This window comes from Salvelinus fontinalis, unplaced genomic scaffold (assembly GCF_029448725.1).
Source record: "Salvelinus fontinalis isolate EN_2023a unplaced genomic scaffold, ASM2944872v1 scaffold_0899, whole genome shotgun sequence".
In the NCBI taxonomy this organism is placed as follows: Eukaryota; Metazoa; Chordata; class Actinopteri; order Salmoniformes; family Salmonidae; genus Salvelinus; species Salvelinus fontinalis.
The window spans coordinates 34,899-54,177 of record NW_026601108.1 but is presented as its reverse complement, the minus strand read 5'-3'; the positions used below and the strand labels follow the sequence as shown (position 1 = coordinate 54,177).

Below are 19,279 nucleotides of genomic sequence, written 5' to 3'. Positions count from 1 at the left end.
GCAGTATGGTGATCACCACTGACCCAGATATGCCAAGACCCTCAAAATGCCTTATATCTGTGGTGGCATCGGTGTAGATGATCAGGTCCTGTACATATCCTGTCAGAGAGCCACGTAAACAGAGAACTTGACTCCAAATCTGTGATGCTTTGATGGGATGTATTGGCAGAATGTAAGCCTCCCTTTCCAAGCCATGAGAGGCTCATCAAAGCACAAGTCCTTGTAAAGCACAAAAATTCTTCAAAATGCCCTGGTCAAGCTGCCCAGGACATTCCTGATTTTGTGAAGGGGGTTGGCAAGGTTGGCAGTGGCGTTGTTCATAAAGTGGAGCGCACTCGGCAAGACAAGGAAGCGGTCCTGGGAGATAAGGGTTGGGAAAAATGGGTCTGCAGCATGGGGTCAGTGGTCCAGTAGTCCCTCACAGAGCCCTTCTTCACTAGCCCCTTCAGCAGCACCGCGACCTGGAAGGTATACATTTCACTGATGGTATTGTTCACCCATTTTGAGAACTTCCCTTTATGCCAGCGACAGTCTTTTCTTTCAGTTCATGAGAATACTTGCAAACAAATTATGCACATTTAGTAGGCTAAAGGCATTATGAATTTTGATACATTTGAAAAGAGCCTTGGGGTTTTCTGTAATATGATAATGATAATACCTGTTGGTTTCCTGCACCACACTCTCCACCAATTCCTCAAGGAACAGTTTAAAACACTCTGCCTCTGAGGAGGTAGGCAGGGTGCTTTGTACACCAGACAGGGTGTCATTGAAGTCTATCTCTGATTGTTTGAAGTGACAGGATCTCCAGCAGCGGGGAGCGACCTCCTCAACTTCAACCTCTTCTCCCTTACAGCCTACAAGATTGGCAGTAGCACCAGCATCTTGGGAAGGTGAGGGATGCTTATTGCCTGCAAGGTTGGACTGGGCACCCTTGTCACTCTCATACACAGGTTCTTCAGAATTACAAAATATTTATTGTACCTCCTCATCAGTGAGGCGTTTCCTTTTGAAACCGGACATTATCTCTATACTCAAAGGCTATCAGTGTCTGTCAAGAGTTACGATTTTTTGTCATGACTGACTTAGATTCTAGGTATGGTTACTCTGGGTTGCCAGTTTAGACCTCTCCTTCCCAGGAGTTTTATTTTTATTCAGATTATAAACATCTGTGTTTATTGATGAATCACCCATCATAGTAATATTTCCTCCATCATATCCCCTCATGATACCTTCCCCCATTTCTACCCGATGAATTGAAAACCCCCCACAAATTAAATGACCCCCGATATACCCCCCCTAAAATGGTTTTAAATAAATCTGGCAATCCTGTTTAGCTTTCGCGCTACGTCTAGGCAGTAGACTTGTATTTGGGGTGATGATCTGTGAGGTGATAGCATTTGATTTGCTTTGTGATTAGTCAAAAACTGTAAACGACTTGTCAAGTCATGTGCTCCGGTTCTTGAATACACTGTAGCAAGCACATCGAAGATTTGTAATATGCTGAAAAGTGGTCATACTAAGTTGATATTTTTCGGACAATGGGCGCTGACAACTTTGACTTTGTTTATTTGCGTCTTATAGTGAATGGCATTCTGGGATAAGGGAGTTTTTAGCTTGTTAAACATAAACAAACATGGCTGACATCATAAAGAATTTAGCTGCTGTTAGCTTAGCTGAAATGTATCTCTTTTCTAAACAATATTACATTTCTCTCATGTGCTTACTAGAGATGTGGTACATTGTAAACAAGTCTAGCTGTTAGGTCGCTAACTTTATTATTTGCCTGTTATTTAGACTGGTTTATAGAGTTTGGCTGTGGATGTGTTCCGTGATGCTTGGATAAGGAAGTTCACATTTATCTTTTACAATAAAAGGTGAAATTGAAGAAAAATAGCACAAAATATTGTTTAGATGCTTTTAAGACAATAATGCTGTTTAAACATATGTGTTGCATCATACATTCTGTTGCTCCTGTTCCAAACACATATTTGCGATAGTACGCTGCAGGGACCACTCAACAATGATCACAAATATGTAATGGTATGCGTCTGTCATGGAATTCTAGGAGTGGTGGGTGTAGAGTCAGGCGCAGAGAGCAATACTTCCAATAGATGTGTTTATTTCGCTTGGTCTAGCCAACAAACAGGCAATGACCATAAAACAGGTATGTCTCCAAAAACAAGGAAAATAACATACAACAAATTACGCAGGAGGAAAACTTCACCACTGACAGTAAGAATAAGCCCGCAAAAAAGCAGGCGGGCACTGGAAGTTTAAATAGACCCTTAATGAACCAAAATAAGCAACAGGTGAAAACAATCAAGACAAAACCAACACCACCGCTAACTAGCTAGCCATTTCACATCGGTTACACTGCCAAAGGAGGGTCAACCTGTTATTATATCCAAGGGTTCACATACTTTTTCCAACCTGCACTGTGAATGTTTACACAGTTTGTTCAATAAAGACATGAACAATTATCATTGTTTGTGTGTTATTAGTTTAAGCAGACTGTTTGTCTATTGTTGTGACTTAGATGAAGATCAGATACAATTTTCTGACCAATTTATGCAGAAATCCTGGTAATTCTAAAGGGTTCACATACTTTGTCTTCCCACTGTAAGTAAACATACTTTAAAGTTCTACTTAAGTTGTTTTGGGGGGTATCTGTACTTTACTATTTATCTTTTTGACAACTTTTACTTCACTACATTCCTAAAGAAAATATTGTACTTTTTACTCCATACATTTTCCCTGACAACCCAAAGTACTCGTTACATTTACAGGAAAATTGTGAAATTCACACACTTATCCACAGAACACGTGGTTATCCCTACTGCCTATGGTCTGGTGGACTCACTAAACACAAATGCATTGTTTGTAAATAATGTCTGCGTGTTGGAGTGTGCCCCTGGCTAGCCGTCATTTTTTTAAACAAGAAAATGACTACAGAACGTAGCCAACCTCAGCGTGAGCTTTGGTTGCGAATGGTATGAACTTTGAACTCTTATTCACTACAGAAGTGATACCTCCTAGCCGTTGACTTAGCAACAGCAGCTGCAAACGTGGGCTAGGAAAGAACAGACAGAGTATCCCGTCTATCCACACAACGATGTTACTACAACGCATCCAATTTATCAGCAGAGACATTCTTCAAAGGACAAAGGCCTTCCATCTACCACCAACCTACCGAAGCGCAGCTCAGAGTAAATATTTATTGCATTTTCCTTTTCCAAATGGGCGTGTCACGATCGTGTGGAGGATTGACGGACCAAAACGCAGCAGTAGGAAAATAAGCCATATTCCTTTTAATGAATACGAAGGCAAAAACGAAACAAAAAACACTTACACACTAACAAAACAAGAAAACGATCGTGAAGCTAAGAACGAAGTGCACATACAGGCTACAAACGTATAACATAGACACTTACCCACATCCAATGAAAGCCTATGGCTACCCTAAATATGGCTCCCAATCAGAGACAACAGAAATCAGCTGTCTCTAATTGGGAACTCATTCAGGCAACCATAGACTCTCCTAGAAAACTAAACCAACATAGACACAGCTAGACACATGCACTCAACACAAACCCATACACTACACCCAACACCCCCTTTACCATATAATCACCCAAAACACAAACATTCCCCATGTCACACCCTGACCTAACTAAAATAATAAAGAAAACAAAGAATACTAAGGCCAGGGCGTGACATAACCCCCCCTTAAGGTGCGAACTCCGGGCGCACCATTACACAGTCTAGGGGAGGGTCTGGGTGGGCTTCCTTCCACGGTGGCGGCTCCGGCACTGGTCGTGGTCCCCACCCCACCACAGTCACTAACCGCCTCCTTAGCTTCCTCCAAATGACCCCCCTCCACATTAACCCCACTGAATTAAGGGGCAGTTCCGGACTAAGGGGCAGCTCCGGACTAAGGGGCAGCTCCGGACTAAGGGGCAGCTCCGGACTAAGGGGCAGCTCCGGACTAAGGGGCAGCACCAGGATAAGGGAGAGCACCAGGATAAGGGGCAGCACCAGGATAAGGGGCAGCTCCGGACTGAGGAACGGCAGCTCCGGACTGAGGGACTGCAGCTCCGGACTGAGGGACGGCAGCTCCGGACTGAGGGACGGCAGCTCCGGACTGAGGGACGGCAGCTCCGGACTGAGGGACTGCAGCTCCGGACTGAGGGACTGCAGCTCCGGACTGAGGGACGGCCCATGGCTGGCTGACAGATCTGGCTGCTCATGGCTGGCTGACGGATCTGGCTGCTCATGGCTGGCTGACGGATCTGGCTGCTCATGGCTGGCTGACGGATCTGGCTGCTCATGGCTGGCTGACGGATCTGGCTGCTCATGGCTGGCTGACGGATCTGGCTGCTCATGGCTGGCTGACGGATCTGGCTGCTCATGGCTGGCTGACGGATCTGGCTGCTCATGGCTGGCTGACGGATCTGGCTGCTCATGGCTGGCTGACGGATCTGGCTGCTCATGGCTGGCTGACGGATCTGGCTGCTCATGGCTAGCGGACGGATCTGGCTGCTCATGGCTGGCTGACGGATCTGGCTGCTCATGGCTAGCGGACGGATCTGGCTGCTCATGGCTAGCGGACGGATCTGGCTGCTCATGGCTAGCTGGCGGCTCTGGCAGATCCTGTCTGGTTGGCGGCTCTGGCAGATCCTGTCTGGTTGGCGGCTCTGGCAGATCCTGTCTGGTTGGCGGCTCTGGCAGATCCTGTCTGGTTGGCGGCTCTGGCAGATCCTGTCTGGTTGGCGGCTCTGGCAGATCCTGTCTGGTTGGCGGCTCTGGCAGATCCTGTCTGGTTGGCGGCTCTGGCAGATCCTGTCTGGTTGGCGGCTCTGGCAGATCCTGTCTGGTTGGCGGCTCTGGCAGATCCTGTCTGACGAATGGCTCTAGCGGCTCCTGACTGACGAACGGCTCTAACGGCTCGGGACAGACGGGCGGCTCTAATGGCTCGGGGCAGACGGATGGCTCAGATGGCGCTGGGTAGACGGATGGCTCAGATGGCGCTGGGTAGACGGATGGCTCAGATGGCGCTTGGCAGACGGGCAGTTCAGGCATCGCTGTGCAGACGACAGACTCTTGCCGGCTGAGGCGCACTGTAGGCCTGGTGCGTGGTGCCGGAACTGGTGGTACCGGGCTGGGGACACGCATCTCAGGGCTAGTGCGGGGAGCAGGAACAGGGCATACTGGACCCTGGGAGCGCACATTAGGCCTAGTGCGTGGTGCCGGAACTGGTGGTACCGGACTGGGGACACGCATCTCAGGGCTAGTGCGGGGAGCAGCAACAGGACGCACAGGACTCTGGGGACACACAGGAGGCTTGGTGCGTGGTTTATGCACTGGTGGTAAAGGGCTGGAGACACGCACCATAGGGCTAGTGCGTGGAGGAGGCACTGGTGGTACTGGGTAGGGGCGGGGAGGTGGCACCGGAAATACCGGACCGTGCATGCGTACTGGCTCCCTTGAGCGCCGAGCCTGCCCAACCTTACCTGGTTGTATGCTCCCCGTCGCCTGACCAGTGCGGGGAGGTGGAAAAACCCGCACCGGGCTATGTAGGCGAACCGGGGACACCATGCGTAAGGCTGGTGTCATGTACGCCGGCCCGAGGAGACGCACTGGTGACCAGATGCGTTGGGCCGGCTTCATGACATACGGCTCAACACTCAGTCTAGCCCGGCCGATACGAGGAGCTGAAATGTACCGAACCGAGCTATGCACGCGTACAGGAGACACCTTGCGCTCTACTGCGTAACACGGTGTCTGCCCGTACTCTCGCTCTCTACGGTAAGTACATTGAGTAGGCGCAGGTTTCCTACCTGACTTCGCCACACTCCCTTTAAGGCCCCCCCCAAGAAATGTTTGGGTTGTACTCACGGGCTTCCAGCCTTGTCTCCGTGCTGCCTCCTCATATCGCCTCCTCTCGGCTTTAGCTGCCTCCAGCTCTTCACGAGGAAGGCGATATTCTCCCGGTTGTGCCCACGGCCCCTTACCATCCAGTATCTCCTCCCATGTCCAAGAATCCTGTGTAGGTGGGTCCTGTTGCCGCTTTACATGCCGCTTGGTCCTGTATTGGTGGGTAATTCTGTCACGATCGTGTGGAGGATTGACGGACCAAAACGCAGCAGTAGGAAAATAAGCCATATTCCTTTTAATGAATACGAAGGCAAAAACGAAACAAAAAACACTTACACACTAACAAAACAAGAAAACGATCGTGAAGCTAAGAACGAAGTGCACATACAGGCTACAAACGTATAACATAGACACTTACCCACATCCAATGAAAGCCTATGGCTACCCTAAATATGGCTCCCAATCAGAGACAACAGAAATCAGCTGTCTCTAATTGGGAACTCATTCAGGCAACCATAGACTCTCCTAGAAAACTAAACCAACATAGACACAGCTAGACACATGCACTCAACACAAACCCATACACTACACCCAACACCCCCTTTACCATATAATCACCCAAAACCGACAAAACACAAACATTCCCCATGTCACACCCTGACCTAACTAAAATAATAAAGAAAACAAAGAATACTAAGGCCAGGGCGTGACAGGGCGGTAATCTAGAAGGCATAAGATTCTGTATTTACGATAGACATCGCTTCTCCCTTTGTTCTTCAGTCTTCCCGCTCTTTCACTCAAACCCAGCCCCCTTTTCTTTGTGTAACCAGCTGTCATATCTGTTCCGTCCGCTAGGGACGTTTTCCTTTATGATATAATTTGTAATCAACGTATGATTCATTCTGTGTATATGTAATTCTGTGTGATTAGTTAGGTATTTAGTTAATAAATAATTAAACCCAATTTTCTATTGCTGATTCAACTTGTTAGCCAGGGTTTGTGAAGATAACCAAGAATTTACAACTTTCAGATGAGACTGAAATAAGGTGACGATAAATATTGACTGCTATTGATGTAAAATATTACTAGGTCTTTAAGAGTTTATTCAGAAGTTAACTGCTCTATAAATATTATTTTGTGGTGCCCCAACTTTCTAGTTAATTACATTTACATGATTAGCTCACTCAGGTAATATTAATTACAGAGAAAGGATTTTATAGAATAGCATGTCATATCACTTAATCCGGCATAGCCAAAGACACGACACACTTCATGAATGGAACTCCAAAGATGTGCAGGTGAGGGTCAACAGGTATCAGAGGGAGCAGAGAGCCTCAATGAGACAAGGCAGCTTTTCACAGCTGAAGAGTCATTCCACTGCTCTGCATGACAGCAATCTCTACTGCAGTCCACACTGCCTTCTCCCACCTGGACAAGAGGACCACCTATGTCAGAATGCTGTTAATTGAAAACAGCTCAGAGTTCAACACCATAGTGCCCTCCAAGCTCATCTCTAAGCTAAGGACCCTGCTAAGCTAAGGACCACTGAACACCTCCCTCTGCAACTGGATCCTGGACCAGTGGGTAAGGGTAGGCAACAACACATCCGCCACACTGACCATCAACACGGGGGCCCATCGGGTGCGTGCTTAGTCCCCTCTTGTACTCCCTGTTCACCCACGACTGTGTGGTAGTGCACAACTCCAATATCATCATTACGTTTACTGATGACACAATGGTGGTATGCCTGATCACCGATGCCGATGAGACGGCCAACAGGGAGGAGGTCAGAGACCTGGCAGTGCGGTGCTCGGGCAACAACCTCTTCCTCAACGTCAACAAGACAAAGGAGCTGGTTGTGGACTACAAGAAACGGAGGACCGAGCTCGCCCCCTTCCACATCGACAGGGCTCTTGTAGAGCAGGTCGAGAGCTTCAAGTTCCTCGGTGTCCACATCACTAAGGAACTGTCATGGTCCACACACATCTACAGTTGTGAAAAGGACACAACACCTCTTCCCCCTCAGGAGGCTGAAAAGATTTGGCACGGGTCCTCAGAGCCTCAAAAAGTTATACTCAAAATCATTACAAAAGCTGCGTACTGGAAACCTGTGACTATTAATGAAGCCAATCAGAGCTTTCAGAATGACCTTCCGTCCTATCAGTGTGCCTGTCTTCAATGGGAGGAGACCAGGAATTAACACTGCTGGTATAAATCACCAACGTCAGTTTCTTTTATATTTCTTTCCCTTTATTTAACAAGGTAATGCCAGTAAAGTGTTGGTCGGAGCTATGATACTACAGGATTGAGAGGGTCTTGTCTAGATTCAATTGATTTTGATATCAGGCAATAAGGAAAATCATGAACATGATAATAATTCATTATTTATCGTTAACAACAACAATGTTAAGATGTATTAAAGTGAGTTTTCTGGAAATGCACTTGATACGAACAACAGGAACCATTAACAAAGAATGTCTTCATTAACAAATACTGTCTTCATTAACAAATAATGTCTTCATTAACAAATACTGTCTTCCATTAACAAATACTGTCTTCCATTAACAAATACTGTCTTCATTAACAAATACTATCTTCATTAACAAATAGTGTTTTCATTAACAAATACTGTCTCCCATTAACAAATAATGTCTTCATTAACAAATACTATCTTCATTAACAAATAGTGTTTTCATTAACAAATACTGTCTCCCATTAACAAATAATGTCTTCATTAACAAATACTGTCTTCATTAACAAATACTGTCTTCCATTGCAGAACATGGAGAAGGTTCTGATCCGTCCCACCGCGTTCAAACCGGTGGTCCCGATGAACCGCCACTCAGTGCAGTACCTCTCCCCGAGACCAGGGGGCAACCTCTCTGAGAGCCAAGGCACCCTCAACCTCCTCATGCCCCTGTCTATCAACGGGAATAACGGAAATACAGTGGTCAATAACGTGAATACCGTGTTCAATAACGTGGTCAATGGCACGGGGAGCTACGGGAACGTTGTACCTCTGGTCGGCTCGTCCTCTTCCTCAGATAGCAAGAGGAACTCATACAGCGGAGGACGCAACGCTCGCAGCAGCCATTCCTGCTCCATGTCAGACTCTGGCCGTAACTCCCTGTCCAGCCTGCCCACCCACAGCAGCCTGGCCAATAGCGAGGCCTCCGGGTCGGGTTCAGGGTCTGTGGGGTCCGGGGTGGGCCCGGAGCCTGGGAGAACCACCACCACAAACGGGGGGTCGGGGATCAACGGAGGTCACGCCCACTCTACCTCCCACGGTCACTCAAACTCGGACAGCGGGCGGTCGTCGTCCAGTAAGAGCACAGGGTCGCTGAGTGGGCGAGGCCAGCCCCTGTCGGACAGCGGGTCGTGTGGGCGCTCGCCCCCGACCCTGGAGGGTTACGAGGGGGTGGTTAGGGAGCTGGAGGAGAAGTTGAGGGAGAGAGACCTGGAGCTGCAGCAACTCAGAGAGAACCTGGACGAGAACGAGGCCGCCATCTGTCAGGTGAGAGGGTATTTAAGCAGGCCTAAAGTGTTTCCTCGAGGAGCAATATGATTAAAATGTTTGTTTCTGTCATTTCTGCTGGTTCTATTACTAAGCTCAATTATTCCATATATACTGAACGAAAATATAAATGAAACATGCTACAATTTCAATGATACAGTTGATATTTAAATAAATAAATTACGCCCTAATCTATGGATTTCACATGACTGGGCAGGGGCGCAGCCAGGGATTGGCCTGGGAAGGCCTAGGCCCACCCACTTGGGAGCCAGGCCCAGCCAATCAGAATTAGTTTCCCCCACAAAAGGGCTTTATTACAGACAGAAATACTCCTCAGTTTCATTAGCTGTCTGGGTGGCTGGTTTCAGACGATCCCGCAGGTGAAGAAGCCGTATGTGGAGGTCCTGGGCTGGCGTGGTTAAACATGGTCTGCGGTTGTGAGGCCTGTTGGCCGTACTGCCAAATTCACTAAAACGATGTGGGAGGTGGCTTATGAACATTAGATTGTCTGGCAACAGCTCTGGTGGACATTCCTGCAGTCAGCATGCCAATTGCACGCTCCCTCAAAACTTGAGACATCTGTGGCATTGTGTTGTGTGACAAAACTGCATATTTTAGAGTGTTTTTTTATTGTACCCAGCACAAGGAGCACCTGTGTAATGATCATTTTATTTTATCAGCTTCTTGATATGCCACACCTGTCAGGTGGATGGATTAACTTGGCAAAGGAGAAATGCTCACTAACAGGGATGTAACCACATTTGTGCACATAATTTGCGGAAAAAATAAGCTTTTTGTGCGTATGGAAAATGTCTGGGATCTTTTATTTCAGCTCATGAAACATGGCAACAACACATTACATGTTACATTTATATTTTTGTTCAGTGTACAGGTATACTTTTGAGCCATACTAGTGCTGGTTCACAGTTTGACCTCTGGATGTGGTAACTGTATGTAACCTCTAAACTGTGACGTCTAACCCCTGACCTCCTGTCCTGTAGGTATACGAGAAGAAGCAGCTTCGCTGTGAGAGAGAGCTGGAAGAGCTGAGACAGAGCTGTTCCTCTAAGATGAAACAGGCTTCACAGAAGGCCCAGAGAGTACAACAGGCCTTACAGCTACAGGTAACAGACAGAGATACTTCAGTCAACTTAGTTTGAGAAGCAGGGCCCTTCTTTGTGTGACAGGTATTGTTGCAAGTTACATAAAAAGCTATTATTATTATTGTTTATTACTGTATGATATGTTACTTCTGTTTCGGTAGCGTCTCTTCATTTTCGGACTGTCAAAATGTCACCCTAACACCGTACCCAAACAGGCCGCGCACGTGCGCCATTGTGCGCAAATTGATTTTGTTCCCCACACCAAACGCGATCCCGACACGCAGGTTTAAATATCAAAACAAACTCTGAACCAATTATATTAATTTGGGGACAGGTTGAAAAGCATTAAACATTTATGGCAATTTAGCTAGCTAGCTTGCTGTTGCTAGCTAATTTGTCCTGGGATATAAACGTTGAGTTGCTATCTTACCTGAAATGCACATTACATTTACATTTAAGTCATTTAGCAGACTCTCTTATCCAGAGCGACTTACAAGTACATACATTCATACTTTTTTTGTACTGGCCCCCCGTGGGAATCGAACCCACAACCCTGGCGTTGCAAGCGCCATGCTCTACCAACTGAGCCACACGGGGCACAAGGTCCTCTACTCCGAAAATTAATCCACACATAAAACGGTCAACCGAATCGTTTCTAGTCATCCCTCCTCCTTCCAGGCTTTTTCTTCTTTGGACTTTATATGGCGATTGGCATCTAACTTCCATAGTTACCACGATGACCGACCGAACTCAGTTCATCTTTCAATCACCCACGTGGGCATAACCAATGAGGAGATGGCACGTGGGTATCTGCTTCTATAAACCAATGAGGAGATGGGAGAGGCAGGACTTGCACTCCATTCAGCGTCACAAATAGAACTGACTTCTATATTAGCGCTTGGCAATGCAGACGCTCAATGGGACACGCGAGCAGTGTGGGTGCAATAATTGAATAACATGTATGTTACAATTTATTTTGCAATGCTCGCAAATGCGACGTGAGCGGTGTGGTCAGCATGTAACTGTCTGTGTCTTTATTTCAGGTGTTCCAACTGCAGCAAGAGAAGAAGAAGCTTCAGGAGGACTTCTCCTCTCTGCTGCAGAACAGGGAAGAGCTGGAGAGGAGGTGTGCCTCTATACAGAGAGAGCAGACCCAGCTGGGACCACGCCTAGAAGAGACCAAGTGGGAGGTGGGTGGGTCAGACATTAGGGTTGATTCATGTACACCATTTCAAAGTAAGTGATCTCAATATTCACAAAATATTTATTCTCCCTCATTTCCTCCTTCCTTCCCTCCCCAGGTGTGTCAGAAATCAGGTGAGATCTCCCTTTTGAAACAGCAACTGAAGGAGAGCCAGTCAGAGCTGAGCCAGAAGGGCGGGGAGCTGGTGGTCCTGAAGTCCCAGTTGAGAGAGCTAAGGTCCGATATCCAGAACAATCTAGAAGAAAAAAGAAACGCACACCTATGTAGGCGAGGTGCTGGCTAGCGGAGTAGAAAACTAGAAAATAAAGGAGAGCCGCACACTCTAGGAGCTCAGATGCAAAAATATTTAATTACCAACGACTTTGATCTGAAGCCATTCTTGTGATTGTTGTGATTGTTGTGACTTTGCCATTGTGGTTGTTTGTAGGCTTGTGTGGTCTTTAGTGTGTCTATGATCGTATGCTATCCATTTGTATTAATTGTATGTTGCTCATTCTATGCCGTTTTAATATGAGTAATTAACCAATGATATTAGGCCACTGTTGGCCATGATTACAGACACCTGTGTGTCTTGACACTATATATAAACGAGTCATCCCGCAGTGTCTGTGATTGTACCCTGATGAAGACAGCTTGCCTGTCGAAACGTTGGTAATTAAATATTTTTGCATCTGAGCTCCTAGAGTGTGCGGCTCTCCTTTATTTTCTACCGATCTCCAGAACAGCCAGGCTACGACCCAGGAGGCTGGGCCGGCCCTACGAACACGCTCCCTGGAGCTGGAGGTCTGCGAGAATGAGCTCCAGCGCAGGAAGAGCGAAGCCGAGCTGCTCCGCGAGAAAGTCGGACGCTTGGAGGAAGAGTTGGCCCGCCTCCGAGATGCCCTGGCCAATCAGGAAGGAGGTTATCTTCCTGGAGGCCAGGCATCAGCCACTAAGGGCCAATGTATGAGCCTGCCCCTCCCCCAGGGGCGTGGGGGTGTGGGGGGTGGAAGGGAGGGCCTCAGCCCCTCTGTGGGGTACCGAGATGCGGAGGAGGGGAGGCTGGGTTGGGGTGGGGAGAGTGATGAGACCAAGGCTCAGAGGCAGAGTGCTGAAGCTGTGCTGGGACTCAGGCAACAGGTGAGCTCCAACAACAACGATGTTTATACTTTCTTTCAGTCTCATATGAACCCCCAACCCTCACACCATTGCACTCGTTTCTGTGGTTTCTCTATCGGTGTTCAGACAGTAAAACCTGTACTGTAATACATGTTAAAACCACACACTTGAAAAAACAATGACCGACCTTGTTTCAATATTTTTTTTACCATTTTCATTGCAGAATAGTGCTTGAATAATACTTATACTGCTCTGTTGTGTATTGTTTTAACATTGTGATAGAACAACTTCATATGGATTTTGAAATTATCAAATAACTTCCATTAATCAGTTAATCAACCAATCAATCCATGTGTTGTGTGTCAGGTGGAGAGGCTGAGGGCAGAGCTGATGTACGAGAGGAGGAGCAGTGAGGAGGGGTGGGGTGGATTTGAGGAGGAGAGGAGGGTCTGGCAGCAGGAAAAGGAAAAGGTGATCCGCTACCAGAAGCAGCTGCAGCAGAACTACATCCAGATGTACAGGAGGAACAGAGATCTGGAGAGAGTGATGAGAGAGCTCAGTCTAGAGCTGGAGAACAGAGATGTAGAGGACTACGACATCCACAGCGGCAGCAACGACATCCACTTCGAGGAGATCGCCGCTACTGAGATCTAGAGGGACCATACAAGGGTGTCCTCTCGCCCCAGTGAGATTTAGAGACCAGAAAGGGGCGTTGTCTAACCCCAGTGAGATTTAGAGACCAGACAGGGCGTAGTCTAACCCCAGTGAGATTTAGAGACCAGGCAGGGGCGTTGTCTAACCCCAGTGAGATTTAGAGACCAGACAGGGCGTAGTCTAACCCCAGTGAGATTTAGACACCAGACAGGGCGTAGTCTAACCCCAGTGAGATTTACAGACCAGACAGGGCGTTGTCTAACCCCAGTGTCCTCTCGCTCCCATGACAATTAGTATCAGCACCCTGATTTGATCTGATTTCCCCATCACTGCTACTGAGAGGTCTGCGTCCAAAATGGAACCCTATTCGCTATGTAGTGCACTTATTTTGGATAGAGAACAGGTTACCGTTTTAAATTTGCATCCAGACTACAGAGGGTGTACCTGGACTTACTCCCCTAACCACAGTACCAGCACTCTTTACTTCTCTACACTCTTGGGAAAGAATGTGCTATCTAGAACCTAAACGGGTTCTTTGTCTGTTCCCATAGGATAACCCTTTGAATAACTAGTTTTGGTTCCAGATAGAACCCTTTTGGTTCCAGGCAGAACCTCAAACCAAAAAGGGTTCCCCCATTGGGACAGCCGAAGTATACTTTTGGAACCCTTATTTCTAAGTGTGTATGCTGGCATGGACATTAAGGGAGCATCTCTGTCTCAGGGTTGATTTACTGTACTAGACACTGGGATGCACCCTCCTCTAGGCCCTCACAGGAACAGCTGACTACCTGCAGTCAGAAAGGACTCCATCACTTCGTCATTCGGACTTGAAAGAAGTTTAGGGTGTATCTCAACAGTTTAAAGTGGCTTCCTTTCCAGATTGAGATTCACCCTCAGACCAACACATCCTCATTGCCTTCTCACATGGGTTTGATTTCCCAGCTATAGTACCAGCACTCTATGGGACGTATACTATGACTTTTGACTTGAGAAACAAGCAGGCATCACTCAAACCTTGCTCAAATCAGGGTATTGAAAGCAATGGGAGTCGCAGAAAAAGGGCACAGATCTCAGATCAAGTGAAATCATATCTGTATATAGCACACAGGGGTGACTATCTGACGACCAGCACATAATGATGACACATAAAGATGACATCACCCCTCGACTGTGTTTACGTTTGTCCACAGGACTCAGAGCAAAAATCCCACTTTTACAATGTCTTCTCATGTTACATATACACTATTCAATGGATCATCAACTGATCTAGACGTAGCAATTTTAAGCTACAGCCTGGTCTTTTCTGAGTTACAGAAACACTGGAGTATTTTAATGGAATGTATAAGGATTCTTTGCACATAGTAGGTGTCAACCATTCAGTTATCAACACCGGCTAAGACACAAACTAGGCTACACCAAGAGAATACCTGGGATCATTGTGCACAAAAACTCATAATGCTCTTTTCAGTTCTGGACGTGACTGTTCTGTCTTTCTCATGTAGTTGACCTCTTTGTATGGACACAGAAGAGATAGAAGCATGTAGCAATAAGAGAGAGTGCAGCTTGGGAGATCTCGCTCTCATATCAAAGGAAGAAACAAATCTCTCTCTCTTTCCTGTTAACTAGCACAGATTTTCATATCAAAGGAAAAAACAAACATTTATTGGTTAAAACTAAAGCTGCCCGTCAAAGATATTGATGCTGCATCGGCTGCTGGGACTGTTATGGAGCCTTCTTGGATCCGTGAGGTCAGGGGTCGTGGATCAGGAAGCCTTTGGTGGCACTTTCCCTGATGGTATCACAGTGAAAGCAACAAAACATCAATGCCAAACTGTACTGTAGACCTCCCTCCCTTGTCCTCTCTCACTGTCACACACTCTGGACTGTGAATACTCTTCCGAGTATTACTAGACCCCCCCCCCTCTCCCTCACTCACTCAAAAAAAACAAATAACACTTCCTAGTCTTCCTATCCCTGACTGTGAGACTCCCTCACTGACATGTAGATAATGTGGGTGGCATGATTGCATGTCTTTCCCTGTCTGTCAGAGTCGGTCCAGATAATGTAGGGGTTTGTGCTGGACATTGCATGATAGAGTAGCCTAAGGCATGACACCCCGGTCATTATGGAACTGTTACACTGGTTATGTTATTGCCTTGGGAGCTCCAAGGGGGATGGGACTGAAATCTCTGGTCAACATATTGGCAGCCACTGGGAACCATAGAAATAAACTTACTATAATGTAATTCTATGTCTATGCTGGGAACCATGAATTAATAAGGTGGTCTTCAGTTGTGCTTTCTCATAAGAATGGATTCAACTAGAGGTGTGATCTTTTGTATTACAGAGTAAAACAAAGTATATAAAAAAAGATTCTTAACAGATAAATAAAAATCAATATGATCTATGATGATGATGTGTATATTTTTTATATAGCGCCTGAAGATATTTTGTGGTAACACCGGTACCATTGTGGGTTTAATATACAAAGTATAATAAAGATTTTTATATATCTTTGCAGGACCACACATATCCCAATGAGATGATCAATAAGAATTGGAAAATGTCTAGAAAGAGTGGAATGATCTATTGCATGCATTAAAAATCATTTTTTACATCATATTTTACAAACTCAATAATTTTTTGTTGACCAAGCTGCATTTTGATTCAACTTACTGTAATATAAACGCAACATGCAACAATTTCAAAGATTTTACTGAGTTACCGTTCATATAAGGAAATCAGTCAATTGAAATAAATAAATTAGGCCATAATCTATGGATTCCACATGACTGGGCACAGGTGCAGCCATGGGTGGGCCTTGGAGGGCATAGGCCCACCCACTGGGGAGCCAGACCCAGACAATTTTTTCCCCACAAAAGAGCTTTATTAATGACATAAATACCCCCCAGACAATCTCACAGGTGAAGAAGCCAGATGTGGAGGTCCTGGGCTGGCGTGGTTACACATGGTCTGCGGTTCTGAGACCGGTTGGACGTACTGCAAAATTCTCTAAAACAACGTGGGAGGTGGATTATGGTAGACAAATAAACATTTAATTATCTGGCAACAGCTCTGGTGGACATTCCTGCAGTCAGCTGCCAATTGCACGCTCCCTCAAAACCTGACACATCTGTGGCATTGTGTTGTGTGACAAAACTGCACATTTTAAAGTGGCCTTTTATTGTCCCCAGCACAAGGTGCACCTGTGTAATAATCCTGTTTAATCAGCTTCTTTTTATGCCATACCTGTAAAGTGGTTGGATTATTTTAGCAAAGGAGAAATGCTCACTAACAGGGATGTAAACAAATTTGAGAGAAATAAGCTTTTTGTGCATATGGAAAATGTGTGATTTTTTGGGGGGGACCAACACTTTACATGTTCCATTTATATTTTTGTTCAGTGTATATACAAAAATTTGGGAAATATCCAGCTTTTAGCCTAGGTTTACATTGGTCAGCACGTTAATGGTCATCATTGTTCAATGAGATTGATCTTTCATTTGGCTGTCATCATCATTCATGTCACATATCTTCATAATTTGTTGTGTTTGGCATCTTCAGACTACATGTGTTAACACAAAGCATTTAATCCAAATAATATTTCATGTGTGTTCATCACATAGAAACAGATACCTCCATCATATCCTCTGTAGCATGATTTTAACACAAGTGGAATAAGTAGCACAGGTGTAGTGAACCCTTTTCACATCTCTCACTGTTTTTCAGTATCCCATAATAACCATTTGCTGTGTAAATGTCTAACAACGAACGACATTCTAGTCCTTTACGCAGACAAAATATATATTTCAAATGTAGCCACTGCGTCTAGACCAAAGCAACGCGTTTGTTTATTAGTCTTGTTTGTTTTCTTCCTTAGAGTGCATAAATATACAATTATATATTTGTGTATTTAGTGGTTTGTTTATTAATCTGTGGTGTTTGTAGTCATTCATGTATATTTTCATGCTGTAAATTTCTTTGACAAAATGACTTTTTATGAAAAGATACACAATGTCCCCATGGTTGTTGGAATTCCCTGTGGTGCATTGGTACACATACATATACATATATATACATACATATACATATATATACATACATATACATATACATATATATATATATACATATATATATATATATATATATATATAATATATATATGTGTGTGTGTGTGTGTGTGTGTGTGTGTGTGTGTGTGTGTGTATGTATATACAGTGGGGCAAAGTCAGCCACCAATTGTGCAAGTTCTCCCACTTAAAAAGATGAGAGAGGCCTGTAATTTTCATCATAGGTACACTTCAAATAAGACAGACATAATGAGAAAAAAAATCCAGAAAATCACATTGTAGGATTTTTTATGAATTTAATTTATATGGTGGAAAATAAGTATTTGGTCAATAAGAAAAGTTTATCTCAATACTTTGTTATATACCCTTTTTTGGCAATGACAGAGGTCAAACGTTTTCTGTAAGTCTTCACAAGGTTTTCACACACTGTTGCTGGTATTTTGGCCCATTCCTCCATGCAGATCTCCTCTAGAGCAGTGATGTTTTGGGGCTGTTGCTGGGCAACACAGACTTTCAACTCCCTCCAAAGATTTTCTATGGGGTTGAGATCTGGAGACTGGCTAGGCCACTCCAGGACCTTGAAATGCTTCTTACGAAGCCACTCCTTCGTTGCCCGGGCGGTGTGTTTGGGATCATTGTCATGCTGAAAGACCCAGCCATGTTTCATCTTCAATGCCCTTGCTGATGGAAGGAGGTTTTCACTCAAAATCTCACGATACATGGCCCCATTCATTCTTTCCTTTACACTGATCAGTCGTCCTGGTCCCTTTGCAGAAAAACAGCCCCAAAGCATGATATTTCCACCCCCATGCTTCACAGTAGGTATGATGTTCTTTGGATGCAACTCAGCATTCTTTGTCCTCCAAACACGACGAGTTGAGTTTTTACCAAAAAGTTATATTTTGGTTTCATCTGACCATATGACATTCTCCCAATCTTCTTCTGGATCATCCAAATGCTCTCTAGCAAACTTCAGACGGGCCTGGACATGTACTTGCTTAAGCAGGGGGACACGTCGGGCACTGCAGGATTTGAGTCCCTGGTGGCGTAGTGCGTTACTGATGGTAGGCTTTGTTACTTTGGTCCCAGCTCTCTGCAGGTCATTCACTAGGTCCCCCTGTGTGGTTCTGGGATTTCTGCTCACCGTTCTTGTGATCATTTTGACCCCACGGGGTGAGATCTTGCGTGGAGCCCCAGATCGAGGGAGATTATCAGTGGTCTTGTATGTCTTCCATTTCCTAATAATTGCTCCCACAGTTGATTTCTTCAAACCAAGCTGCTTACCTATTGCAGATTCAGTCTTCCCAGCCTGATGCAGGTCTACAATTTTGTTTCTGGTGTCCTTTGACAGCTCTTTGGTCTTGGCCATAGTGGAGTTTGGAGTGTGACTGTTTGAGGTTGTGGACAGGTGTCTTTTATACTGATAACAAGTTCAAACAGTTGCCATTAATACAGGTAACGAGTGGAGGACAGAGGAGCCTCTTAAAGAAGAAGTTACAGGTCTGTGAGAGCCAGAAATCTTGCTTGTTTGTAGGTGACCAAATACTTATTTTCCACCATAATTTGCAAATAAATTCATTAAAAATCCTACAATGTGATTTTCTGGATTTCTTTTTCTCATTTTGTCTGTCATAGTTGAAGTGTACCTATGATGAAAATTACAGGCCTCTCTCATCTTTTTAAGTGGGAGAACTTGCACAATTGGTGGCTGACTAAATACGTTTTTTGCCCCACTATATATATATATATATATATATAT

The 19,279-nt window shown here is 45.3% G+C and overlaps 1 protein-coding gene across 1 annotated transcript; it reads left to right on the top strand.

The window, feature by feature from the left end:
- Positions 1–7,609: 7,609 nt before the first annotated feature.
- On the top strand, positions 7,610–16,069 carry LOC129847626 (leucine zipper putative tumor suppressor 2 homolog). The gene is made up of 7 exons (XM_055915378.1): positions 7,610–7,708; positions 8,654–9,388; positions 10,390–10,512; positions 11,535–11,681; positions 11,793–11,913; positions 12,405–12,814; positions 13,160–16,069. Exons 1-7 carry the CDS (start codon positions 7,610–7,612, stop codon positions 13,445–13,447), a joined length of 1,923 nt encoding a protein of 640 aa, XP_055771353.1. The 3' UTR covers positions 13,448–16,069.
- The last annotated feature ends 3,210 nt before the right edge of the window (positions 16,070–19,279 follow it).

Coding starts and splice junctions, on each gene's coding strand:
- LOC129847626 (XM_055915378.1), top strand. CDS start 7,610: ATGGTGGTATGCCTGATCACCGATGCCGATGAGACGGCCAACAGGGAG. Junction 9,389..10,389: donor ACGAGGCCGCCATCTGTCAG/GTGAGAGGGTAT, acceptor CCTGTCCTGTAG/GTATACGAGAAGAAGCAGCT. Junction 11,682..11,792: donor TAGAAGAGACCAAGTGGGAG/GTGGGTGGGTCA, acceptor TTCCCTCCCCAG/GTGTGTCAGAAATCAGGTGA.